The 27876-nt window shown below is 40.4% G+C and overlaps 1 protein-coding gene across 6 annotated transcripts in view; it reads left to right on the forward strand.

The window, feature by feature from the left end:
* Positions 1-27876, forward strand: part of LOC109042188 (adiponectin receptor protein) — a 96745-nt gene that overhangs the window by 14169 nt on the left and 54700 nt on the right. Inside the window, exon 1 of one of the 6 annotated variants that reach the window (XM_072300277.1) lies at positions 15465-15730. The exons of 3 other annotated variants lie outside the window; for them this stretch is intronic. Coding sequence is in view for 1 of the 3 variants with exons in the window: in XM_072300276.1 (XP_072156377.1) it covers positions 18333-18346 (14 nt within the window). In the remaining 2 variants the exon portion in view is untranslated. Of the gene's footprint in view, positions 1-15464; positions 15731-18262; positions 18284-18317; positions 18347-27876 lie in introns of those variants that run through there. 2 more of the 6 variants (XM_072300281.1, XM_072300276.1) reach the window with 2 other exon arrangements.

A 27876-nucleotide genomic window follows, 5' to 3' on the forward strand; every position in this document is an offset into this window, starting at 1 on the left:
TGAGCAAATGCTCACAGTCAAAGACCTTTGATTATGTGACATTAAGTTGACCTATGATTGAACTGTTCCGAAAAGGGATGGAATTGTGCCTCACATACTCAGGTTCGCAAGCCACGCGTAACAAGAACGGTAGAAGAGATAGGAGGATTCCAAGATAAATCATGAAGGAAACATGTTCTTAATGTAAATAACATACACTTCAGAGAAGCATAATCACTCCAGAGCACATAGGTTGATGGCAAGATATAGAGCGAATAAATTTTGGTCGAAGTTCAGTGACAGTCGCATGTGAAGGCCGAGGATCATATTCCAGTAATTTTTAGACTTTAGTCACGAGCATGCATTCTGTGATGTAAATGCTGCTTCCTCTTTAGAGTTTGGCACAATTTCGGTGTAATTTCGTTAACGTAATTTACCTGAATTACATCTATCGCTTAGGTCAGGTACTGACATAAACATGACGACATAACCTCACTTAAAAATTTGTCACATTTTCGTTCAATAAAATAAAGATACCACTTGAAAATTTTAAGAGAAACTAAGGTAATAGTATATCGGGCTCCAGTAGAACACGTGAGACGTAATAATATGAGTGTGTAAATATAGTAGTTAGCATCTACAAAGAATTAAACTCTTATCCAAATTAGGTAAATGGTAAATCTATTCACAACTAGTTAGAGAGGTTGGCAACGACCGACCAGAAATCACTTGAGATTTTTAAGAAACCAATGAAGTAGTGTATCGGGATAAAAGTGGGCGTAATAATATAAGTGTGTAATATTAGTTAGGATCTAAAATGAATTGAACTTTTAAATTACATCTGTTCATTATTCACAAATAAATACAGTAGATGGAGGTTGATAACGACGACAGGAATTTCGTTCCCGAAACTCGGACGAACCTGAACAGAATGAACCAATGGCGTTGAACCATTATATTACTGGTTTTTTTCTAAATTCAAAAATTATAGCTAAAATTTTGAAGGATGTAAGCGGATGCTGGATTATCCGTGAGATAAAGCGCTTTTTTATGTGGCAAAATGAAATCCTCACATCTTCACGGAGTGCCCTTTATATAGGCTCCATTACAATCCGCGGCCGGGTAAGCGAGAAATCTGTTGTTAAAGATGGTCATGACGGGCAGTTTAGTCGTATTTTCCGTAATTTCTCTTTAAGATCACTAGGAATGTTACAAAACTGTAAAAACCCGTGGACACGGTAACATGACGATTCTTTAGGTACCCACTTTTATGGGTCTAAGGTTTACCGTTATCGCGGAGTTTGAGTGACTTTCTCAGTACCCTGGATTCTTGAAATTCAAATTTCCCGGCAAAGTAAAAAGTAAAATTTTCCTTGTTTTGGGTCATTAAGTGCTTATAACTTTTTGAAAACTCAATGGATCTTATTGAAACTCTTCCACTTTGTAGTCCTAATTGAGATGCGTCCGTAGACACCAAGATCGTAGGAATCCGTGCCGTCGTTTGGGCTGCAGTCGAATGGCAACCGAATCAATTTTCAAGTTAAGGGAGTTGCCTGTGACTAAGAGTGTCGGCCACCCGTTTGTTATCGGGACTTTAGTAGGACGTCATTTTCCTCGACCGGGGGTGGCTACCGCCACTCTTGAAACTTTCGTGTTGATATTTTTCTTGGTGGAGGTATGTGCAGAACATATGGACTTCATTTTTCAATTAAGAACTACCATTTCCGGCTCATGTACGTAGGGAAACTAATGGTACGTATATTTTTTCTAAAGTGAGTCTGAAATTTTTGCTCTGAATTGTAAAATGAAGTCTATACATTCCTAACGGTGTTTTGTATGCCATTTCAATGAGGAATCACTGTTTGCGACGCCTCATTTCAATCCGTGTTCAGTGGCAGTGGCGATTCCAGCAAGTTGGTAACACTTGTTATAATACTCCATTTAAATCCATCGAATATATCGATTCTAGGCGAGACAGGCTGCCTCACCTAGGATCGATTGATCAGCACACATTTAAACGGAGAAAAATCCGTGTTGCCAATGGAGAATTTGCAGGTGTCTGAAATTTGATGAATTTCGTGTTTAAGTAGAAACTACAGAGTGAACTGAACACGAAGATACCCTTGGTTCAAGAATATTGAACAATTATTGGAGGAAATATGACAAAATTATCTAATCATGCTAAAATACTTGTGTTTAAATGGGAAATGCCGCCAGATGACGTCACTAGGCGGTGCATTTGCTCACTTTTAAATCTATTTTTATACTATTTCCCATATCAGAAAAAAATTATAAAAAATACCGTGAAATCAGCTCTTCGAGCACTTTCAGGTGATGCAATGAAAAATTAGCATGCACATTCTCCTTTTACAAGAGATGTGGCTAAACCAGATAGCATGGCAGAGGAGTTTTTAATTTCCTCGGAGCTTTATTATTTACAGAGCAACAGAACGCTAAGTTCTATTCTCCGTTCCCTCAGGCTTGAGTCAATTTGAATCAATATAAGTGTCAATATAAATAGCTCTTGGTTGATTTGTAAAGTTCCAGGCGGCGACTTCCAGCGACCTGTGAAGGGATGAGCGGAACGTTGGTTTCCGTAAATACGCGCTAACGTGGGTCGTGGGTGGTAGGAAAATCCTTCACGGGGATACGAACGGATCGTTTTAATGGAAAGGAACCGATCCATATTAAATTAAAAGTTCCCAGACAAGCGCAAAGCTAATCATCCTGTCTATTGAATCCAAGGTTGCCGGAGACAAGGGTGTCAAGTAGTCCGGAAATATTACTGATTTTTAACCAAAGGCGGTCCGAAAGCACTGAAAAAGTGCGGGAATTCCGCGAGAGGGTCCGCAATTTTTCCTTCGGACCTTGCGTATTTTTTAACGATGCCCGGAAGCGGAAAGTACGCAGCATTGGCGGACTCAGCAATTTGGCAACACTGGATTTCCTCCATTTAAACCTACGGAAATGTATCGATTCTTGGAGGGGTGAGGCGCTTTTCGATTTTTTCGAAATTTTTCGAATTTCGTCAAATGCAGGCAAAAATTGAGACATTCTAACGCACGTTTGACCCGCTCGAAAATTGAGGGAGATGTGACGTTTTGAAATTCCAAAACAAAAATTCTCAAGTTTTAGGTTAAATCAGGTTTTAATTTAGGAATTCTAACATCAATACAGAAAAGAGCAGATAACAGGCGCTGTATTGAGAAAAGTTAACCAGATTCGCTGGTAGCTTCTTAGCAAGGTCTTAAGGGAATGTTTCCCGTTAAGAACTGAAACTCGAATCATCTGAAACGCTTTCCGGATCTCCGGAGGTTCAATTAGTAATTTCAATAATAATCAACAACTTTCAAATTCTGTAAAATTTATTCGAGCCCCTTGAAATTTCACTTTCCATCTCTGATCATGCTGTTAGCAAAAGTTTGGATATGGAGAGACAATTCGATCGCACATTTTGAATGTGAATACGCAGGAAGACCGTCACCCATTACTAAAATCCGAACACATGAGCCGGAAGAACTGCAGGATGGGGGTACAAAGGTCTGTACTGACGTCGATCGCCGACACACGAGAGCCATTCAGGGTTATTGTAGCGCACCGAACACAAAGACTAAGGTCCATCGATTTTCCCGGCCGGGTCTCCACCAGTGGCGAGGCGTCAATAATCGATTATCTTTATTTCCCCATTTGAAGCGATGCTACAAAATCGATTAATAAGGTGTTCGTTGCGAACACCGTGCTTATCGATCCTTTTTCATAGGCTTAAATGGCAGATCAATCGATATATCGCAAAGCACGCCACGCCGCCGCTGGTCTCTACTAATAATCGAGGCTTCCTAACCCTATCCTCCACGATGAATAATGGACCGTATTCGATACGGGTTCGATGTATCGTTTGGTTCAAAACAATAGGACATAACCTCAAACCAAACTAGCAGGATTTAAGTTGAAAAAGCTGAAAATGAGTAATTTCCTGACAATTTCACTTTGGATTGGCATTTGGTACTCTAAAGAATAACAAATCTGTTACAAAAGACCCGTTCTTTTAGATTTCTGAATTTAAATTTGAGGCTATGTTTATGTTTTGAACCAATCGATATCGATACAATCTCACCCGTTTGATGTATCGAATAGATGGGATTTAAATTGTCAGAAAATGGATTTTGGTCTCTAGAAAGAGGTATATTATCCGCGTAGCTTCAGGGTTCATGATAATTTTTATACACTAAAAGCAAGGACTTTTCCAGTTGTTCGTAATGATTTTTAAAAACCAAAATCAAGAACTTATCCAGGTGTTCATAACAATTTTCATAAACCAAAATCAAGGATTTTTCTAGTTGTTCGTGACAATTTTTAAAAACCAAAATCAAGGACTTTTTATCCTTCACGATAGTAGTTTCCTCTCAAATTGTGAATATTTGAGAGAATAGCGCGAAACTGTGTAAACATTGTGAAATTGAGGCGTTTGGCTCGGAAAGGGGGCATTTCTTGGTCTCAATGTCAAAAAATCTTTACTGTTAATTTATATTTTACTTAGAGAGGAAACAATTCAATGAACTTTCTGCAACTCTTTGTTTTCCACATTTTAAAATCATAAAGAAAATCCAATAAAAGTTTTAACGAATTCCATACAATAACCTTCAATTATAATGGATGAAACTTTTGTAAAGATTCTGAGACACCGCAACCAAGAAATGCTCTTTCCGCACCCATCACTTCAATTAATGACATTTCTGTTGCAAATGTTCAGATAATTTCACCTGCAATTTTATCTTCAGTATCAGAACCTTTTAGAGAAAATATTCATAAGTTTCCAAAGAAATCAACATTTTATGGGGAAACTTTGACAACATCCTAATGTTCGACGGTGTCTTTCCTGAGCATGGCAGCATTGTGATTTACCACAGAATTTTATTAGGCGGAAGCGGTTGAATCGTCAGGAATCTCTCCCACAGTTGTCAACCATTCTTCCCACATCCAATGTTAATATGACGCTATTCTCACGGTGTAACTCAGCTCTTCTGCCGTGCTAAGGAAAAACGCCGTATGAACTTTCGAGAGTTGTCAAATTTCTCCGAATAAAACATGTATTTACGAGGAAAGTTATGCAAATTTTCCGGTGAAATTTTCGGATTTGTTAGATCAAGTTGCGAACAAAATTATCTGAAAAATTCGAGGAAAAAAAATTACACATTTTTCCAGTAAATTCGGTTTTTAGTAAAGGCAATCCAGCAACGTCTGAAGGCTCATACGCCGTTTTTCCTTAGCACGGCAGTCTTAACCTCAAACTCAGCGTGCGACTTCCAACGGGCTCGAACCGCGGATACGGAACCCGAAAATTAATTAATCGATTTTAGTTATAAGAAATAGGATTTTAGTTATAAGAAATAGAGTTAATACCTTGTAGTTCTCTATATTTTTAATAAAAAAAAAAAAAAAAAAAAAATTAATCAGGTCAAAATATGGAAGAACGCGTGCACAAGCGAGCGCGATCGTGATATTTCGGAGAAATAAAACCGCTTCACTTCGGTCGCGTCTCAAGCACGTTTCCACGCAGCGCGTAAACAATGCCGGCATAGCCGCAGAACGCGGAAACGCTAGTTAGACGTATTTATGCTAAAAGAAACTATGTCACACGCAAAGCCTATGTACATAGGTCCTTTTAGCGTGAATACGTCCAGTTTATCATGGCGCGCGACATCGCGCTCGGCCGGCGCTGAAGGTTGCGCTGGGAAAGTGAATTTACATCCAACTGCAGTGCTGCATTTAACAGCCTCGGCTAGTGTCAAGGTCACCGAAACGTAGTGCAGCGCTACTTGCGGGAAAAAAACAGAATGTGCCAAAAAATGGGCTCGGCGTCTTCGTCCCGTACAGGAAAAATGGACGTATTTCTGCCAAGCGGAACCATGTGCATTCCGACATGAGCCCTGAGACCCATAAGAATATATGCATAACATGGCTCACGTCATAATGCACGTAGTTCCGTTTGGTAGAAATACGTCCTAGTAGAGGCGGACGCATTTTAATCAATAGAGACCTTATCAATTGGACGTATTTCTGTCGAACGGAACTATGTGCATTAAGACATGAGCCCGGAGACCCATAAGAATTCATGCATAACAGGGCTAACGTCATAATGAACATAGTTTCGTTTGACAGAAATACGTCCAATTCTGACAGGAGCCCTGCGGGGGGCCTGTTGAAATTGGTGGGCAAAGGTATAGACAAAGAAGATAAATGGGATAAGGAGGGATCCTATTGGTGGAAGCGCGTGGTTGCAACGGACAAAGACGGTAGGTAATAGACTAACTAACGGCAACCCACCGGAGACCTTATAGTTAGTCCATTATTTTCTCCCTCAGTCTGTAGGAATCACCCATTTCAACTAATAGAATCCCTCCATACTACTTTTGTCTCTCTTTGTCTATCGTTTTGTCTATCAATTTCAACAATCAGCCCGTTGAGATCCATAAGTGTACATGCATAAGAGGGCTCGTGTCAAAATATACATATAGACCCTTTTTTTAATTTAAATGTGTACATCTAATATAAGATATGGATTGCAGGGTTTTCATCTGAGCAAGATCGAAGTTAGGATCTCCTCGGTGACAATATAATCGCGGAAAGTTTTTTAAAAATATTTTCTAACTTTGTCATGAGAATATTGTTATAAAAGTATTTTACAATATTTTGAGATAACTTTTCGATAATAAATTCGACAAAATTTTAAATATTCTTTCATTCTTTCGTCGAAAAAATGCTCAAAAATTCTCGAAGTTTGAACACGGACGGCAATTTTTCTGCGTTTATCATCTTTGAAAACATTTTCCGTTTTCCCGGGTGCAGCTCTGTTGTCCATGCAAATATACTGTTCATGCTGTACAACGAGTCAGTTATAAAAGAAAACATGAACGCTCACTTTCATCGTATTGGCTCTTTACTATCACCTAGCATTCCAGACGTGGATATTTTTGAAGTACCGCTAGCTCCTCCCCCTTTTGTAACAACAAGCATATGTTCATTTTCATCTCAATTATTGCATCCGACAGCACCGAGAACTTACGTACTAAAGTGAGAAAATATATTAGTGCGCGCGGGTGTGCAATGCTGACGGCTGCAATTTTTTATAAACATAAATGCACCTATCGGAGCAGTTTTTACCCTTGCGTCATTGCTTTTGATTGCTTGCACGATTGAAACAAGGGCGATAAGACCTTCAAAATAGTAGCTTTTCACCTTTAGGGTCAAAACGTAGATCAGTTCTCTGAAATAATTCAAATATGCAATTGAGGTTGGTTAAAATGACTGGAAAAGCGAAAAAGCTAAAAATCGCGGAGTAGTATCAGTATTTAATTCCCTACTGAAGCTCTGTTACTCTACCGTACTAAGGAAGGACGCCGTATGAGCCTTCAGACGTTGCTAAGTTTCCTCCGATAAAAACCAAATTTACTCGGAAAATAGTGAATATTATTTTACAAATTTTCTAGACAACTTTGTGCGCAATTTAATCTAAAATATCTTAAAATGTTGAGGAAAAATGTGCATGGATGTTGTCAAAAATACATGTTTTGTCAAGGAAAATTTGGCAACTCTCGAATGCTCATATGACGTTCTTCCTTAGCTCGGCAGTACTGTTCTCGTCATAACCTCAGCGTTGTTTTTATTGTACTTGAAGAATGGCTAGGTGTCATATCTAGACACAGATTTTCAAATCGTTGGCTCTGAGTTAGATGTAATTTCTCATTGAGTAACAGCCCCATTCTGCCGTGCTAAGGAAAAACGTCGTATAAACCTTCAGGCGTTGCCAAATTTCTTTCAATAAAAAACGAATTTACCGGAAAAATCGTGGATATTTTTCTTCAAATTTTTTAGGCAATTTCGTTCGCACTTCGATCTAAAATATTTGAAAATTTCAAGGAAAAATAAGTACAACTTGCTCTCAAAAATAATGTTTTAGCCGGGAAAATTTGTCAACTCTCGAATGTCATACGGCGTTCTTCCTTAGCACGGCAGTATAAGAGACCGTAAAAACCGACTATCCTCGTCCTATCCTAATGGAGATGTTGCATGTGTGAGGGATTTGCGATTTGACCATTGATTCCTATGTAAAAGTTCGCGAGAAACACGATGTTGCCACTGGTTTTCTCTGAAATCATCTCCCAAGCTCAAAAAAATGCTCTCAAAGTGAGGCAAAAATGGAGGGGATATCCCACCCTACCCTGAGAGTCCACCTCTACATCAAAACAAACTCTCCATGCATTGATAGGGAGCAAATACATTGACAGGGCTGCCACTTTATTTGGGGACTCCCAAACTGAAAACACGGCAACCCTGCTAATGTATTTGCTGCCTATCTATGCACGGAGAGTTTGTTTTGATGTAGAGGTGGACTCTCGGGGTAGAGTGGGATATCCCCTCCATTTCGGCCTCAACTTGAGAGCTTTTTTTGAGCTTGGGAGATGATTTCAGGGAAAACCAGTGGCACCATCATGTTTCTCGCAAACTTTTATGTAAGATTCCATGGTCAAATCGCCAATCCCTCACACATGCAACATCTCCATCGTTGCTATTGGTGTGTCACGAAATTCACCGTTGCCAGGATCACCATACATTTTATCGATCGTTGATTAGGGTACGCCGCGAAGAGCCCTCATTCAATTTTCGTCTAGTTTTCTCAGGGATGAAATGAATGGCGGAGTGGACGGCCTGGCAATTTGCCGCCCGCGGTGACGTCATGACAGCGCCTTGAGCTTGATCCCATACCACTCGACTCTCGCGAAGTGACGTGACATTCCGCTATCGTATATTTTTGATGAAGCCCCCGCACCCGCCAAGACGGCCAACGAACGCCCGGTCGCTGCGAGCTCTATCTTGTCGTGAATTTTTAACACGATTGACCGGGACGGACCGAACGTCATCAGTCCACGATGGACTTTATGTTTACCTGGCGACGTGAGGGGATAATTAACTTTTTATTGATTGGCATCCAGGGACCCCGATGTTGCCTTTGAACTGCCTTGCTAGGGAAAAACGCCGTATGAACATTCGAGAGTTGCCAAATTTCCTCCGATAAAATGTTGATTTTTGAGGAAAGTCATGAGTACTTTTACCCGAAATTCTCAGGAACTTCAGGAGAGATGACTTGATGAGCTTTATCATGAGCTTGATGACCCCTCCTTCATTAATAGCTCTAAAAATTTGTCACAGACTGCATCTCTTTTTGCAATTTGAAGGGGGAAAAAAAAAAATTGAGTCTCAGAAGTCATTTATTTATGCCTACCTCAAAAACTAATTTTTCTCCTTTTGTTACAATTTTGTGAAATGAAAGTTTTTCCATCCGTCATTTGATATATTTTCCTGCATTTACTTCCAGACCATCCATTTTTCAAAACTCACTCCCATTTGCGTTCTATCAACTCTAAAATTATCGTACCTAACTAAAATTAAAGTAGAACATGTAATCATAATCGAAGAAAAGTAGAGATGGTTGCATACCCTGCTTTGGCAAGGCTAATTTAAGACCTGAGAACTTGTTTTGTTCATTTTTGTCAACAGTCTATCGGATTTGTATCGCAATGCCTCTCCTATGTATAGAAATTGTCTTGAAACTATTAGCCAAGATGAATGTAATTCGGATACGGGCCTGGCAGGCCCGGCTTGGGAGCTTTCGTAATAAAAAACTGTTAGGGAGACTAGGCTAGGGTTAGAAAAAATTGAAAAGAAGTTTTCTAACCATTTTTCTTTGTCTCTCCAACCCGGAGTGGATGGATTTCGCAGTATCTCCGTACCCCGACAGAATAACGGCTCTGCGTGCGGAAGATGAGCGCTCCCAATCGTCCGGAGCGAAGCGATCCTGCGGGTCGCGATTGTTGAATCGATATCGAATGGCCACGATCGATGAAAAGCATTGCTAAGATAGGGAACTATCGATGAGGATCATTCGATAACGATTTAACAATCGATTCGATTCGCAAGTGCGAATGCCTGTAATCGCTGCTCGGGTCCCAATTAGGCGATTAATCACTGTGCAAATCAATACGCGCCATCAGCGAGGCGCTTCCGAAGTCGAAACCACCTCGCGTCGCACTGTGGGTCGAGTCGATTAGAGACGTCAGACATGAAATTTTTGACTAAAATTTCAAATTTTCATGTATATTTCGTTACATTTTGGATCTTAAGGGGTGCTTCTAGAAGAAAGTTTCACGAGGAAACCAATGGAACCACTTTTACAGGGTGTCTTACGGTCCCCAAAAGTCCCCAATGTCCCCGTTTATCCCCAATTTTAAATGGGTGTCCCCGATATCCCCGAAAGTTCCCAATTTTGTCGTCCAGGCCCCCAAAAAATGACAAAAATCGTCCTAAACACCGGCATTGTCAAATTTTCGGAGGCGCGGTACAATCTGGAATATAAAAACTGAAGCGTTGCTTGGTTTTTCGTATGTTTTCATCGGTTCAACATGACTTGTAAAATTAGCCGTATAAAATATATGCCTTTTAACGCTCTAACTAGATCCCTTTTTCTTACTTTTTCGGGAAAGTCCCCGATTTTCTTGAAAAAACACCCTTAAAAGTCCCCGAAAGTCCCCAATTATGGTTTGTTTTTTTTTTGTTTTTTTTTTTTTTTTTTTTTTTTTTTTAACTGGTAGACAGTAGATACCCTGTTTTAGAACCTCAGAGTCTTGCATAAACAGAGGTATAAGCGTTTGAAGTCTCCAAATTTTGTCCGACCTCTCCGATTGACTCGCTCCAGTGTGCGGCGTAGAAATGGGAGCCTTGAGCCTTCTGTTTTTTCAGGTGAGCGAAAAATCGCCGCAATTAAAATTCTGCACCCGCCGCGCAGTCCGCGAATCGCGCTTTGTTTGCCGTTCGCGCGCGTGCGATGACGCTGTTGTCAGCCACGGATTGTTGACGCTCGCGTGTCGCGTCGCACGGTGGATCGAGTCAACGGGAAGCTCGGACAAACTTTGGAAACTTTAAAAGCTCATAACTTCGTTTATACGAATTTGTGAGATTCTAAAAGTGGTTCCGTTGGTTTCCTCGTAAAATTTTCTTCTTTAAGCACACCTAGAGTCCCTTTATACTGAGAGTCAAGACAACGCCCCCTCATGGAGTCCCAAACGGGATAAAGATCACAGAAATTGAACGTTTTTCGTAATCTTTGATCGGCCCATTCTCAAATTCCTTTCTCCGTTCCTTCTCTCATTCCGTTTGTTCCTTGCCGAACCCGTAATTCCCTGGTCTATTCCAGATTATAATTTTTGCAATTGGTGAAAATGTAATCTTTATTCCCGTTTGTGACACTGTGAAGGCCTAAAATACGGGAACCAATCAAAAATGGATTCAGTGTCTTGACTCTCAGTATGAAGGGACTCTAAGCACACGCTGAAATTTAAGATGGGACGAATTAAACATAAAAATTTGCAGTTTTGGTCAAAAATGTTCCGTCCGTCTTCTCCGATTGACTCGACCTACTGTGTGTTGTCGCAACACAAGATTGAGACGGAGACAGGGTGCACAGTTGGTCAACGTTTTTCATCAACAATGAATAACTTGATCAGCCAAAAACACAGCAGAAAATTAAATTTGGTGGAAGGCTACCAAAAAACGAGAAACGGCAAAAATTTCTAAGTCTTGATATCGCCACCCTCCGGTCAAAGTATCACAAGCGCCATGCGACGTTTTAACATTTCCGCCGCCATTTTATTTGTTTACGAGAAATTGTCCAAGGAAGCTGTCCGAAAAGTTCACTGAATTTTCTTTGTGTCGCCGATAAAATCCAGTGTAATTTTCAAACAGATTCAACCAACAATTTCTCTGTAAAAAAATAAAATGGCGGCGGAAATTTTGGAGTTTCGCGTGGCGCTTGCGATACTTCGGCCGGAGGGTCACGAAATCTCATTCAGGTAATCACGTTTGTCTGAAATTGACTCCCTATCTCACCGTTTCCACCGAAAATCAAAGCAGAATCTGCACCATGAAGAGGATAAGAATCTCTTACCCCTCCTTCCATCTACGTTCCGTTATTGCACGGTCCCTTTTAGTTTCTTCAATCACCCTTAATGCAAATTTACTGCAATCGGAATACTTACCTGCAGTAAAGCAACGTAAGTAATTTATCGCGCCACATGTAAGACTTAAATCACTTATTTATTTCATTCACGTTTTGTGATCCGGCGCTATGCAAGCGTTTCCTTTCTTCCTTTTATCAACGGGATTTTGAAGCTCTTTGGAATTCTAGTCACACTATAAGCTCATTTACGCTCGTGAAGAGCTTTCTGATCCTCTGAGGTATTGTATCGTGGTCTCCAGTGTCACGAATTATTCTGGCATTATCAAGCAGTCACAAAAGCGGTGCGATCTTAAAACTCTGTTTTTCTCTGTTTAATGAAGTTCTATTTACCATGAGGCTCGTTTCTTCTACTACGTCACTCTACTTCGTCACTTAAGTTTTAAAACTTACCCATTCTTTTCACCCTCATTTTGAGTGCTACTCAAATACTTTGATGTATATATATCTAGGTGTATGCGCAAGAAAAAAACAATATTTCGGCAATATTGAAATATTTGCCACGTTTTACGTAACTCAAGATTAAATACAACGACCGTTTTCTCAATTTCTCATCACTCACGTCAATGACGCTCACTGTCATGCTGAATGGCTGGAAGTAACAAGTTTTAACCAAACAGTTAATTTGGATTCCAGTTTGCAATTAGGAACCATAACTTCTGGCTCATCCGTAAAAACACTTGCGTGCATAAGACAACTAACGGTAAATGCGTTGTTTCTAAACCTAGTTAGTAATTGTAGTCCCTAGTTGCAAAATTTAGTCCAGTCGCATCTCATGTATTAATTTTTTAACGAAAACTGGAGAGCATGAAGTCCTGAAACTCTTCGTGAATTTGCTGTAGATGATAAATAATATACCTATACATTTCAAGTCTGAAAGTCACTTACTCCCCCGTTGACAAATAAAAACCCGAGGGAAAATTAAGCAACTTCGAATGTAGTTAGGCTTATTCTGGATCAATCCGTCCAGACACTAGAGAACGAAAGAACTTAGCATCATCGGCGCTATTCGGTTTCGTTTCTGAGGAAGCAAAGTTATTTTCACGAAGGAAAATGATTGTAAACAAAGCGCGGAGAACAGACTAATCTCATAAAATATCAACAACGCAAAAATAAATTAACATAAACCGTCACCACTCAACTTTCTCACGAATAATGACGCTCAATGCGACCGGAACGCAACGTGGTGGCACGCGAATGGACGACGGCGCTGTGATACAACTATTCGTACTCTGTGGTTGTCCGCGTTGCATACGCGGAAACTTGAAGGCGTTTTGACTTTTCTCGCCTCACGCTATACGCGTCCAGCTAAGCGGTGCGTTCGCATCGCGATCGTTGACATTTAAGGTTTCGTCGTTATAATCCTCTTTCCCTCCTCCACCCTTCCCCTCGACCTCTCAACAATTATAATAAGATAAAAAAATGTTTTAATAAATTTCGAAGAGCTCCAAAAAAACTCGAATACAATGGGTCGCGCGGCGCAAGACGCACCTACTTAACGCCCGCAATTGCGCAGTACTCGGCGGCCGGCGCACAGTGGGTCGAGTCAATCAGAAAGGTCGGACATGACATTTTTGACGAAAACTGCAAAGTTTGTTGTTTATTTCATCACATTTTAAAGTTCAAGGGGTGCTTTACGAAGATTTCACGAGGAAACCAATGGAACCACTTTTAGAACCTCAAAGTTTCGTATAAACGGAGTTGTATGCGTTTAAAGTTTCCAAATTTCGTCCGGACTCGCCTATCAGCTCGTTTCACTGTGCGGCGGCCCAGACCAGACCGCGTCTGATCCTCTCCCATCTCGCTTATAATTTCGTCTCTCGCTCTTCATCTCTCGTCCGTAATCTCGTTAGCAGTGCTGCCAGATTTTGCACGGAAAGCGTTGATTTCACACTCATTGCGCTCTCGGAAGAACGTCGCGTCGCGATTTAGTCTCGCTGCTCCAGCGTTGCCGATGTCAAGGAAAACCGGAAAATTTTGGAAAAGTCAGTCACGTGATTTTTTATTGGAATCTGAAACTACGGCTTTTAAGGGTCTCCTTTGGCTGCTGCATGCGCATGCTTTGGCTCCAGCCCATCGGCGTGGCGTGTTTTGCTATATATCGATTGTTATGGCATTTAAACTCATGGAAAAGGATCGATAAACGGGGTGTTCGCAGCGAACACCTTAATAATCGATTCTTTACCATAGGTTTAAATGGCATAACAATCGATTCATCGCAATTCACGCCACGCCACTGCGTCCAGCCCCCGATACCCTCCATGCGCTTTCGAAGAGCGGTTTCTCGGCCATCAAAGCACTAAATCGAATTTTCAAGACTCGAAGCACTTAATTGCAAAAATTGAAGCACTGGATCGAAATTCCAGAACTCGGAGCACTAAATTGCAAAAATTGAAGCACTAAATCGAAATTCCAAACCTCGAAGACGAGCGCAAGGAGAAACTATCAATTCCCTAAAAGATGGGCACGAAGCTGGCTCTCTTCTCCCGAGTATGATTGAATATTTTATTGCTGTTTCTTTCATTGATTTGACGAGTCATTTTTTTTTTTTTTTTTTTTTTTTTTTTGTGATATATTTTATTCGTTTTTTTGTAACATACCTATTTTATTTGTGTTTTTACAAATCGGAATGGGACAGACAGCAGCCCCACCCGAAATGAGAAGAATCGTGTGATGCACAGTTGGGGTGCTTGGAAAAGTAGTAGAAGACGCTATTTATCCTTATTCTAACATGCTGTACATTTTAATTTTCTTATTAGTATTGAATCAAAGGGAATCACTTGTATTTAAATTATTATGATCTAATTGTGATCAATACTTTTAATTTAAATTACTTAAAATGCTAATGTTACCAGCGGCACCATCCTTTCGGAGATTATACATCGAGGGAGTTGGGGTTGGTGTCGGGGGAACACGACGAGTCCTCTATTTTTATCGATTTTTGATTTTTATAATATTTATATTGTTTAATGTGCTCGATAAATAGCCTGACAAACAGGGATATGCCGTAGTCGTTCGTAGATGTTAGAAAAATTTGGGAAAGTTAGGGGATAATTCCAACTTTTTACGATCCTTCAGTACACGGAAGAAATTAAATTGTTGATTTAACAATTCAGTTGCTGAAAAAAAGTGACTGCAGTATTTCAACGTAGATTTCACAACAAGAAAATGCTACTTTAACCACTATTGTAAGCTAATCTAACCGCGGGGGTGGTCAAAAGTAGCATTTTCTTTTTGTAAAATCCACGTTGAAATACTGCAGTCAATTTTTTTAGCAATTGAATTGTTAAATCAGCAATTTAATTTTTCCTGTGTACAATGGGAATTTTCTTCGAATTGATCGAAAATCGGTCAATTCCCCGTCGTAGCGGCAACTCCACATCGGCGTTCTTTAGCCGGTCGCCACTCGCCACGCCAATCCGCGGCCTCAGTTGACATTCGACTTCGCGCGAGGGCGGTTGCGCTGTTCTGTTTTGTGTTTACCTTCGCGCCCCGGTGCTCGCTCCCCGAAAGTGCTTTTTGCCGCCACTTTGACCGTCGTGTGACGTCACGCCTCGCGGTCACGTGACTTGTCTCGTTGAAGTTGCACTGCTGATGGGTCGGCGCTGAGCCGTCGTGTTTGGGTGACAGCTGCGTGTCATCTCTGGACCGTTCGTCGCGGGTCAGGGACGTTTTTTAAGCCAGGTAGCTATGGTTTCCATACTCATATCAGCAAGCTGATTGTTGAAATTGATAGACAAAGCTATAGACAAGGAAGACGGGGAGTATGGAGCGATCCTATTGGTTGACACGGGTGTTTCCTATAGACTAAGGGAGAATATGATGGTTTAACAATAGGGTGTTTCGTGAGTGCCGTTAGTTGGTCTATTACCTACCTTTTTTGTCCTTTGCAACCGCTCGCTTCCACTGATAGGATCCCTCCTTATCCATTTTGTCTTCTGCGTCTATAGCTTTGTCTATCAATTTGAACAATCAGCCCGCAGCGCAGTGCCGTGATAAAGCGCAGGGGCGGATCTAGCAATTTGGCAACAACGGATTTCCATTTGAACCTACGTCAAATAATCGATTTTTGTCGGGGCACCTGGCCCCTCCAAGAATCGATACTTTTCCACAGGTTTGAATGGAGAAAAACAGTGTTGCCAATTTGCTAGATCCGCCAATGATTAAGCGCGCGTCCGAGCGCTGCATTTTCTTGGAGTGAATGTTCGCCCATGTTCTCGCGTTGGCACTAAATACAGCCAAGAATATAGTTTAATCTATCATTTTCCTCCGTAGTTTATTGTTGGTCATAGGTAACCAGACAATGTGGAGAGAAGTATTGACTATCGAAATTCGATTTTTTTCCAACTGACCCTTTTTTCTCCGGGAACAGCGAATCGAAACCGTCATAAGTTTCACTTTTAGGAAGGACATGCGTGAGCGGAGTGTCGAAACAGTGGCGTGCGTCGCTTGCTTTGCGATTTATCGCTTCATCTACCATTTAAACCCGTGAAAAAGGATCGATAAATAGGCGTGCGCAACGAACACCTCAATTATCGATTCTCTACCGTAGCTTCAAACGGAGAAATATCGACAATCGACCATTCACGCCTCGCCATTGAAGTTTGAGCACACGGCTCACGGGTGCTTCAAAACAACGTCCTGTGCTTGATTTTTTTTTTTTTTTTTTTTTTTTTTTTTTTTTTTTTTTTTTTTTTTTTTTTTTTTTACCGGTTACTTTTTCCGCGTCGTTTCGAAATATCGCTCCGAGACCGATTTGACTCCGATTTTCGACGTGAGGAGCCGCGACGTTGATAACCGGTTTCAGTGACCTGCGAGCTGAACCCCCTCCCCACCTCCCACACCGGTTCATTTTGAAATTCTAATTTGAAGTACTTGATATCCGCTTGCCGTGTCAACGCTTATCTGTCGCTTTGAAGCACCTTGTGCAGGTGACTCGCAGCCGAATTTTATATTTTGTATATGCGGTTTAGTTAAGTTAATTGTCACTGGTTTATCCATATACGAGATTCGGAGATTTTCTGGTAATTTTCTAACAATTCGCGCAGAATTGGTTCATGGTTTAAGTGATCAAATCAACCATCGATTCAGATTAAACCAAATCCTGTAATATACAAATCTTTTGGGCAAAAAGGGAGTCCATCAAAAAGGCTTAGAAGAAAGAGAACATTGATTCTTGAAAAGTTGTCCAATATGAAATGCTCGAACAATAAAATTCTACTTTTTTTAAAAAATATCGGAGGATGTAAAATTTCTCGACTGTGCGCAGTTCGAAGCAAGTTTATGCGCCTCCTTCAAGAAATTTTGTACTTTGATGAAGTCAGCTTCTTCAGAGCATTCAGAGAATAAAGTTACTTTCGCAATCAGAACAAGTAAGATGTCTTAATCAGTATTTTTTCTCTTTACTAAAACGTTTATTGTGTCTTGAGGTAGGAATAATTTACTTGTAAGCTGGTTTATTTTAACTTTTGGAGAGACAACTATCCCTGTTTCAAGCGACAAAATAGAAGAAATAATGATTTTTGAGGTTCTCATTATCTTCTTTCGAAAGAATACAATTAAAATTGGCGTGGCCCACTAAATTCGTTGGAACTTTTTATTTACTTTTGTAGACAACTAATCTACTAAGTATATTTGATATTATTGTTTGCGTCTTAAATTGTTTTCGCCCCGATGTAAAATTGGTATGATCATCTGAACAAAATTGTATTAATTTTTAAAACATTAATTTCAAAATGAGACTCAGATTTTAAAACGCTGCCTAATCGAAGCTTGATGTGCTTTCTGCACATAAGTAAGTCAATATCTTGAAGAAGATTAAGACCTATTAATAAATCTTTACATAAATAGCGCAGTCTTAATACTCAGATACAATATTGTTTTCTTCCTTATTCTGCGGAATACAGAATACGTGGATGAAGTATTGAATGCACACACATGCCTCCGGATGCAAAATTTGCATCAGCATGGTGACTGAAGAGAAAAATATCCTGACAGTAGCAAGAATCATTATCAAGACACTATGCGCTAACGCAGTTGCATAATTTGTGTAATCTCAACACTCAACAAGCCCACCTTCGTAAATTTTCCAAGCACTAGGCATAAGCACGTTCTACTTACAAAGTACGCATAGTCACTTAATGCCCTCTGGAGCATAACAAGAACTTTCCTCTAATCTTGCGAAGTGTTCTTGTAGTTGAGTTGACGTCTTTGAACCTGCTACATTTTCTTTTCGAGGTAGGAACTCTGACACTTCAAGCTTGAGGTATTCCTCGTGATTGTCGCAATGGTTGAAATGACGTAGGTATTTATAATGACAATAATTTCTGTTTGGATTAGAAGAAGCTTTCGTTAAATAATGCTCGCCAAAAATTCCGGCTGCTGCCAAAATAATTCCAGTTTTTTTTTCTTTTCAAAAGGAAATAATAAATAAACAACCGTATACTTTCATTCCTCTTTTTGAAATAACAGGAGTCATCACTCCAAGTTCAGAAATTACCGGAAACTCTAAGTGGCGTGGCGAGCTTTGCGATATATCGATTGATCTGACATTTAAACATGTGGAGAAGGATCGATAAACAGGGTGCCGCAACGGACACCTTAATAATCGATTCTTTACGATAGCTTCAACTGGGGAAATATCGATAATAGATCATTCACGCCTCGCCACTGTTTTTGCGGAGGAAATGCGGTCGGACATTAAGTTTTTCGCCCCCGCTAATTTCAGAGGAGCTCGTCAAAATTTTACCTCCAAGCGTATTTAATTCTTGTTTCATCGCTTGTGCCCAAGCAGAAATTACTTGAACCGGGAAAATTCTTCGGACGTCGACCCGAAAATTTTTGCAATGCGGGGCTTTAATGACTTGTCGAATTATTGTATAATGAGTCTTTCCGGGGGGGAAAAAAAACCAGCGCCGTTTGACTTTTAGCGGATGAACGCTGTTAAAAATAGGAAATGTTGAGGATGCTATACCAGAGATAAAATTAGCTGAAAAATTATTTTCGGAATGGAATCCCTCGGTTTTTTCTGTATTTTATTCTGTGACAGGTTTTTGTCATGAGTTAACAATTATAGGTAGTTTCAGGTAAATCCGCAAGTTGCAAAAAGAAGAATAATGATTACTAGTCCTTAATTGTATGTTCTCAATGAAAAAATTAAGCGTCTCTTGGATGCATACCACTCCCATTTTCAAAATTCTCTGTAAAGACGTTAATAACCTGTGACGCTGAATATCTTAAAATATACTAACTAACTAACTAACTAACTAACTAACTTAAGGCGTATGAATGATTATTGAGACAAACATATCCCATACGTTTCACAAACCTTGTCTATAAAGTGTTCAGAATCAATACCTTCGTATTTATTTTTTCAAAAAATGCATTTTTGTTTTAACTCAACCTCTTGCTTTTTCTCCTGTTTCAGGTGAGTGGTCGTTGATAATTTTTGTAGAAATATCTGAATCGGCTGAAAACTATCGTAAGTACGTCTTTAGAAAGTTTTCCGTCTTTCACTTTTTAACCCTGAGATGCTCAAGCAAAGCCGGGTCAAACAATCCCGAGGCTTACTGTATGCACGTCTAAAGATTGGTATTTTGGCAAGAGTTGTACCGTGCCAGATTTTTTTTTCTTCTCTTTTTTTTCATTATTTCTTAATCCCAAGCCGTGTCAAATTAACCTGAGTATCTCCTCTGAGGCAGTGCGTTACCAAAAAGGTAAAAATTAAAATTAATTTTTTTTTTTTTTTTTTTTAAAAAAAAAAATAGTATTTCCTACCTTCTCAAACATGGAAATGACATGATCATACTTCAAAAGACATCACTGTCTACTAATCAAAGTATGCGTCGATCTGATTTCGGACTTCTTGAGAAATCTCAGGCGTCTAAGGTTAAAGTTTTATACTGGCTAATCCCTTCATCAGACACCTAGAAACTTTTTTATTCCTTTATGATGTAAGCTTCAAAATTTGAAAACCAATGCAACTTCGTAAAGTTCTTTTCCCGCGCCAACTATTTTATCTACTTTTCCCCCCAATTGTTTTCACTGTGAGCGTCTTTATATATCGCCTCTTAGCCTTGTTGGCCGTTTCTGATAGCTTTTGACCTCTCTTTTTATGCTCTTACAGTGAGTGAATGTTCTCCACGTTTTCTTCACGATTAATCTAATCTATCTGACTTAGGTGTGATGACATAGGCAGATAAGTTTTGAAGTTCTAGAAAATGATGAGGCGGTAGAAAAGGTATGAATCGTGCATTTAGCATCTTGCACCTAGCTCTCTCCTTAAAACATAAGTAGAAAATGACGAAAACAACGAATAGCTCGCAAGCAACTGGAAAGGTGTCTACTAACGTGTGTTGTTTTATATTTCTCTACATGAAACACCACGGAATCCTTAGGAACCAACTGCCCCCGATTATTGATTTACTTATACATACATTGCAGCGCATATATAGCGCATCCTCGCGCTCTGCGACATTCAATCGCCATTGGCCTCCACTCTCCCACATCTCGATTTAAACACCTTTAAAACGTGTTCCTTGTTGAGCCTTGAATTTGTAATTTCAACATTATCTGCCCAAAGCGCAACAAAATGTTCGGAACATAACTCTCACAGGACAACACTGTACTTATGCGCCTTGATTGAAGCCCTTCAATGTGTAATTGCGCCGGTCATAGAATCGTGTTTTGATGCTTGATTCTCGTAGTTCAGCTAAAAATAATAAGATATGTCCAAACAGCAACTCTCCGCGTTCAGTATCAACCGAGATATCGCCCATTCCCGAATTCCTGACTCCCTTCCCTCTCACTGGAAAAAAAAAAAAAAAAAAAAAAAAAAAAAAAACACATTGGATCTAGGGTCCAAACTCTTGAAAACATTGACAAAAAAAGAAATATTCTTGATTCAATCAGATTTTTGCTTACATCAAAAGGAAATCCGCTTAAATTAAGAGGCTTGGTTCTTGATTTAAGCTTAAATCTGATTAAATCAAGAGTATTCTTTCTTGTCGATGTTTTTAAGAGTCTGGACTCTAGATCCAATGTGTTTGTTTTTCCAGTGCTCTTATTCCATTTGTTCTTTGTCGTACCCCCAAATCCCCGCTCCATTCCAGTTTATAATCTTTGCAGTCGGTGAAAATGTAATCTTTATTCCCGTTTGTGACTTTGTGAAGGCCTTAAATGCGGGAACCATCAGAAATGGATTCACATTCTCTTTAAGGTGATTCGATGGACGCCATATTTTGTGTCAGAACGGCATGCGATATATCGCATCAATTGGTTCCATCTTTTCAGCTACTCGTCATTTTTATCCAATTTTGAGATCGCAATTCTGTTGTCAGGAGACTAAAGCACTCACTCGCCAATTTTAACAAAGAAATTCAACGTAATAAAGGCGTTGTTTTTTTAGAGAGAAAATATCGCATTCGAGTGCAGTTTCGATATCAGTATCGAATGCGATGTTTTCTCTCTGAGAAAACCACGCCTTGATTACTGCGTTGAATTTCTTTGTTAAAATTGGCAAGTGAGTGCTTTTAGTCCCCTGACAACAGAATTGCGATCTCAAAATTGGATAAAAATAACGAGTATCCAAAAAAATGGAACCAATTGATGCGATCTATCGCGTGCCGTTCTGACACAAAATATGGCGTCCATCGAATCACCTTAATCTCACAATCAGTATAAAGAGACTCTAGCTCGGCCGGGGCCGAAAATTAGGTTCGGCGGTGTTTCATCACCGGACCGCGACGCGGTGGGCAGTCCGTCGCGTCGCGTCGGGCATCCATCGGTGGCGCGGGTCATCGATTCCGTGCTCCGTTCCAGTTTCGATTTCGGCTCGCTTTTTTACGAGGCGCGGGATGACGCCGCGTTGCCGACGTCGGCGCCGCAGGCAGAGGTCATCGTCGCGCGGCTCGACCGCGTCGGGCGCCGTCGGTGACAACCCGGCCTCGCCAATAACTGGACATTCACGTGCGTGATCGAAAGCGAGAGCGAGCAGCGCGGCGCGTCGGCCGACGATCCACGCGCGTGGCTCCGCACAGTAAAACTAGAGTCCCCAAATACTGAGAGTCAAAACAATGCGAATCCATTTCTGATTGGTTCCCGTATTTTAGGCCTCCACAGTGTCACAAACGGGAATAAAGATTACAGTTTCACCGATTGCAAAGATTATAATCCGGAATGGACCGGGGAATTACGGGTTCGGCAAGGAACAAACGGAATGAGAGAAGGAACGGAGAAAGGAATTTAAGAATGAGCCGATCAAAGATTACGAAAAACGTTCAATTTCTGTAATCTTTATTCCCATTTGTGACTCCATGAAGGGTGTTGTCTTGACTCTCAGTATAAAGGGACTCTAAGTAAAACTAGAGTCCCTAAATACTGAGAGTCAAGACAACACCTCCTCATGGAGTCACAAACGGGAATAAAGATTACAGAAATTGAACGTTTTTCGTAATCTTTGATTGGACCATTCTCAAATTCTTTTCTCCGTTCCTTCTCTCATTCCGTTTGTTCCTTGCCGAACCCGTGATTCCCTGGTCCATTCCAGAATATAATCTTTGCAATCGGCGAAAATTTAATCTTTATTCCCGTTTGTGACACAGTGAAGGCCTAAAATACGGGAACCAATCAGAAACGGATTCACAGTGTCTTGACTCTCAGTATCAAGGGACTCTAAGTAAAACGAGCCGGATGAAGAGGTCGGACAAGAAATTTTTGGCTAAAAATTCGAATTTTGATGTTTTTCGGTGTTTACAAGCAGGACCGGATTTACCTACTTGCCGCCTGTATTTTGCCGCCTCCTTTCATTCGTATTGAGACATCAATAAAAACTATCAAGTGAACGTGCCGGGGGGAGGGGTGCATAAGACGCGTTTACTCGTGTTGAACACATGTTTTAGAAATACCCTGTCAACACTACTAGCAAAAGTTAAGTTTCGTAAACCTATCTCCGTGTGGACAAGGCCTTTCATTCATAAGAAATCAAGAAAAAAATTACGAAAGAACAGACATGAATGTGGTTCAATGATTTTAACTTCTGCCGCCGCGCCGCGCAGACCGCACCGTGTTTGGCGCAATGCGTGAAGTATTCACGCAGTCTTGTAGGCGCCATGCGTTCCGCGCTGACCGAACTGTGTTTGGCGCAATGCGTGAAGTATTCATGCATTCTTGTAAGCGCTATCCGTTTCACGCTGACCGCAATGACCGCTCTGTGTTTGATGCAATGCGTAAAGTATTCGTGCAGTCTTGTAGGCGCTAATATGTATTACATGCCGATCGCCGCGCGGAGGGCTTCTACTTTTCATCTCAAATCCTCGTCATCATGGCTCTCCGCGCCGCGCCGTTCCAGGCCAAATTGCGTGTTTGGTTTCTCTCTTTAACTCGACTACTTAAAGGTGCTATCTCTTGCATCACTAAAAGACGACAAAGTTAATAACCACTATACCCTCAGGAAATGAGAGATTTTGTCGCCTTTTCTCGTTTGTAATTTTTTTCTAAATCCGATGTTTCCTTATACCTACATTTAAAAAAAGTCCAAAATTTGCCGCCATGGGCCGCGGCCCATGTGGCCACCCCCTTAATCCGGCCCTGTCTACAAGTCTGATAATAGTACTGATCCTTTAAGAGCGGTCCGGAAGTACTGGAAAAGTGCGGAAATTCCGCATGCAGGGTGCGTCTATCAGTCCGGAGTTTTCGGAAAGTACGGAAATAGTACTGATTTTTCAAGGGCGGTCCGGAAGTACTGAAAAAGTGAGGGAATCCCGCAAAAAGGTCCGGAACGTCTACATTTTTCTGTCATTTTTGTCGCAGTTTGAGCGAGAAGTTCAAATTTTTTAATTTCTTTTTTTGGGGGTACTGAAAAAGTACTGAATATTTCATGTTTTGGAGGTACTGAATTTCTTGGGAATGTGCTGAAAAAGTACTGTAAAAGTACTGATTTTTGAACACCCCTGAAAGTCTCGATTTTGGTTTTTTACAACTGGTAGACACCCTGATACTGTAGGAGTTCGCGTTGATTTGAGTCGAAAACCGACGTCACTCAATCAAAATTAAGGAAATTAAGTCGGTTCCTCTTGCGGAGGAAAATTGTGCGAACTCATGATGAAGTATGTGACGGAAAAGTACGGAGTGGCTCTCGTTAATGGGTGACCATAAACTCGCGGTTCACCGCTGCCGCGACAGCGTTACTCTCCGGAACCGCATTCTGTCTCGACTGTGGCTCGATTTTTGAATCGATATCGAACGACCACGATCGATAAAAAGCATCGCTAATATAGGGATTTATCGATCAGGATCATTCGATAAGCGATCCAAGAATCGACCCTTAGGTTTCCAGTCCGGTTCCCGCCGATTCTCGCTCGGCCACTGTTCTGTCGTGCTTAGGAAGAAAGCCGCATGAGCACTCGGATGTTGCCAAATTCCCCCCGACAAATTTTTATTTTTTAGGAAAGTTATTCGTATTTTTTCTTGAAATTTTCACGTATTTTAAATTGAATTGCGCATTGAACTGTTTGAAAAATTGGAAGAAACCTATCCTGATTATTCCCGGTAAATCCGTCTTCAGATGTTGCCGAATTCACCCCTGAATAAATTTTTATTTTTAAGGAAAGTTATTCGTATTTTTATTTTAAATTTTAACGTATTTTAAATTGAATTGCGAATGGAACTGTTCGAAAAATTGGAAGAAACCTATTCTGATTGTTCTCGGGAAATCTGTTTTTTATTGAAGGAAATGCGGCAACAATGAAGGCTTTTACGGTGTTTTTTACCCTAGCACCGCACTGATCTGCCGAACCTGAGAAAAACGCCATACGATCATTCGAACGTTGGCAAATGTCCGCTCAAATATTTATTTTTCAAGGAATGCTTCTAACGTTTTTCCCCGAATTTTCCGGGGGTATTAAAAAAAATCGCCGCGGGAATTCTTTGAAAAATTCGAATGATTATAGCCGCGAGTTTTCCAGAAAATTCGTGTTTTATCGGAAGGAGTTTTGCAACACGTGTACGTCCATATACGGCGTGTTTATTTAGGACGGGAGTATTATTCGCGACTCTCTTGACGAGCCATGTCCTTGAGAGAAGTCGCTCTAGTAGACCGGTCACTGTGAAGCCGCGCAGCGCTGGTGACCAAGAGTCGAGGATGGACAAACATAATTGTAAACACATGAAAAAAAAAAAAAAAAACGAGCTAACGGAGGAAAAAGGGAAAAAATACCAACAAATGAGATGTATCACCAAAAAAAGGAGAGAAATGGGAGAGGTAGAAGAAGATTGTAAACAAACGGAAACCGTCAAAAAATTTCAGCAAACAAGAAATGAGACAAAAAGGCAATGTGTTTGCAAGATTGCTGGACTGCGTGCGAAAACGTGGAATTTTACGCTGGGTTAGATGCAGCAGTGTGTTGAATTTTCAGCACAATCTGGCAACAATGTAGTGCCTGCAGGGTGTCTAGCATCAGGAAAAATCAGAAAATATTAGGAATTTTGGCCGATCAGGAAAATATCCGGTAAATCGGAAAAATCGGACGTTTTATCAGGAATTTTTCTCACACGAATCTCGTCAGCGGAGAAAGTCTTACTGCTTTTTGCCTACCGTGCCCGGAGTCGAGAAAAATCAGGAAAATATCAGGAATTTTCAAAACGAAAAATTCAGGAATTTTTTACACAATATTAGGAAAAATCAGGAAAATATCAGGATTTTTCAAAATTAAAAAATACTAGACACCCTGGCCTGTGCCTCGAGAGGAAACCCAAGTGACATCAGCAAACATTAATTCATAGGTAATTTTCGTCTTGGATTTATAATTTATTGGAAGTAAATATCAAGTTTATTTTTGCAAGGTAAAAAAAGCTGCACAATCTTAGCGAAACTGGAATGCTCTTGGTTCGTTTTCGCGAAATGCAATTAATTTCTTTTACGCGTGAAAAGAGGTCTCCAGAATACAGTCTCCAAAGAATTCTTGCTGCGACGTGACCTTCCGTTTCACTCAAGGTTCGTGGTCAAACCGAACGAAATACTTTTTAATGGGAATGAAACTCTTTAAATCGTACTTAATCTTAGCCAGTATCAAAGGGTCTTAGTGTCACTCTTATCCCAGATTCATCAGTAGGTCACATAACTGCAGAAAAGGATTGTATCAACTCACTGCTTCAGACTCTAACGTTGCGTTAAATATTTTCAAAACCGAACGCCCTTCACGGCTCGTTGAATTCCTGCGAAATCCATCTGTAACCACTAAAAGATGATAAGATATGCCATTTCAAAATAATTAATGCGTGATCGTCATCAACAGAATGCGATGAACTCATGACGGTAAGATACGGCTTGATGGCCAATTCCAGAATTCATGAGTCGATGAATGTATCTGATAAACTCTTCACGCAGAGAAAGGTTAGAAATTTAAAATTATGTCGAATCAAATGAAGACAGGAACATTTTTTCAGCTTAAAACTGTTCTCTGGACAAGAAAGTATATCATAACACGGGTATTCTAAGAAAATTGCGAATAATGATAAGAGCGAGAGACACAATAGCCCGAATGCAGACAACAGTAAAAACACACTAAAATACAAAAAACAAATGGATTTACAAGGCTTGAGGAGACATAAAACAACCAAGACGTTTCGGGCCAATTACATGCCCATTCTCAACTGAAACAGAAGCTAAAAAATGTAAAAATTAAAACAAGAAAATGAGCATGCAGCTGACCGAGGTCGGAATCAGTGCAAACTGAAAAAAATTGCGAATATTTTTATTCAAATTTTTCAGATAATTTTGTTCGCAGTTTAATCTAAAATATTTTGAAAATGTCAACGGAAAATACTTGTACAACTCTTCTTGAAAACGAATTTTTTATTTAGGTACATTTGGCAGCGTTCGAATGTTTATACGGCGTCTTTCCCGAGTATGGCAGTATTGTAATCCCACTATCTGCGTGGGATGTGGGCGAAGAGTCAGAGAGGAAGGCCAAGATCGCGTTCTCTTTCGTTTCGCCTCTCCAGACCTCTTTTTGAAGCCCGAAGGTTGTCGTTTGTTTGTGCCCCCTCTATTTAATCCTTATCATCAGTTGTAGTATCTCGTCGTGCGTTTCTGGAATGAGTCTCTATTCCATGCACGTGCGCGCAAAGAAATGTTTTAATCTTAAAGTTATCATCGGAGCATAGGTAATGAGAATCTGAGTCGGATGGTATCTATGTCCATAAAAAGAACTCCATAAAAAGCAGCAGGGATCATAAAAACTAAAGCCGTAATTCGGCAGGTCGATATCATGCGCTCTTGATTCCGCTTTTCTCTCGAGTGCCGAGTAGAAATTTTATCCAGGGGCCAAATTTTGTTGGTCCTTCCACTGCACACAAAGCGCCTCTGATTGGGCGGTGGTGCGGTTTGGACTCATCGATGGATGTTGCACCTCCGTATGAAAGAGCCGACAAAATTTGGTCCCTGTTTTGATGAGCGGTTCGAATTCGAATCAGTGAGAGACTGAGAGTAAATCTCTTTCTGATCAAGATGCTTTTTATGCTCGAAGATCTTTGCTCTTTTCACGGTGTTGATCTGTTGGTCTCTCGCTGACTAATTTTGTGCGTGTGATCAAGACGCAGTTACGTTGTAATTTCTGATACTTGGCGATTCTTGAAAGTTGGCAACACTGTTTATCCTCCATTGTAATCCATTGAAAATATCGACTTTTGGTGAGGCCAGCTGTCTCAACAAGAATCGATTGTTTTACATACATCTAAATGGGGGAAAACAGTGTTGCCAACTGTCAAGTATCGCCACCGCTCTGTGATCTAGGAAGAACGTCGAAAGAGCATAGGTGTTTGAAGTTTCTATC

This window comes from Bemisia tabaci, chromosome 5 (assembly GCF_918797505.1).
Source record: "Bemisia tabaci chromosome 5, PGI_BMITA_v3".
In the NCBI taxonomy this organism is placed as follows: Eukaryota; Metazoa; Arthropoda; class Insecta; order Hemiptera; family Aleyrodidae; genus Bemisia; species Bemisia tabaci.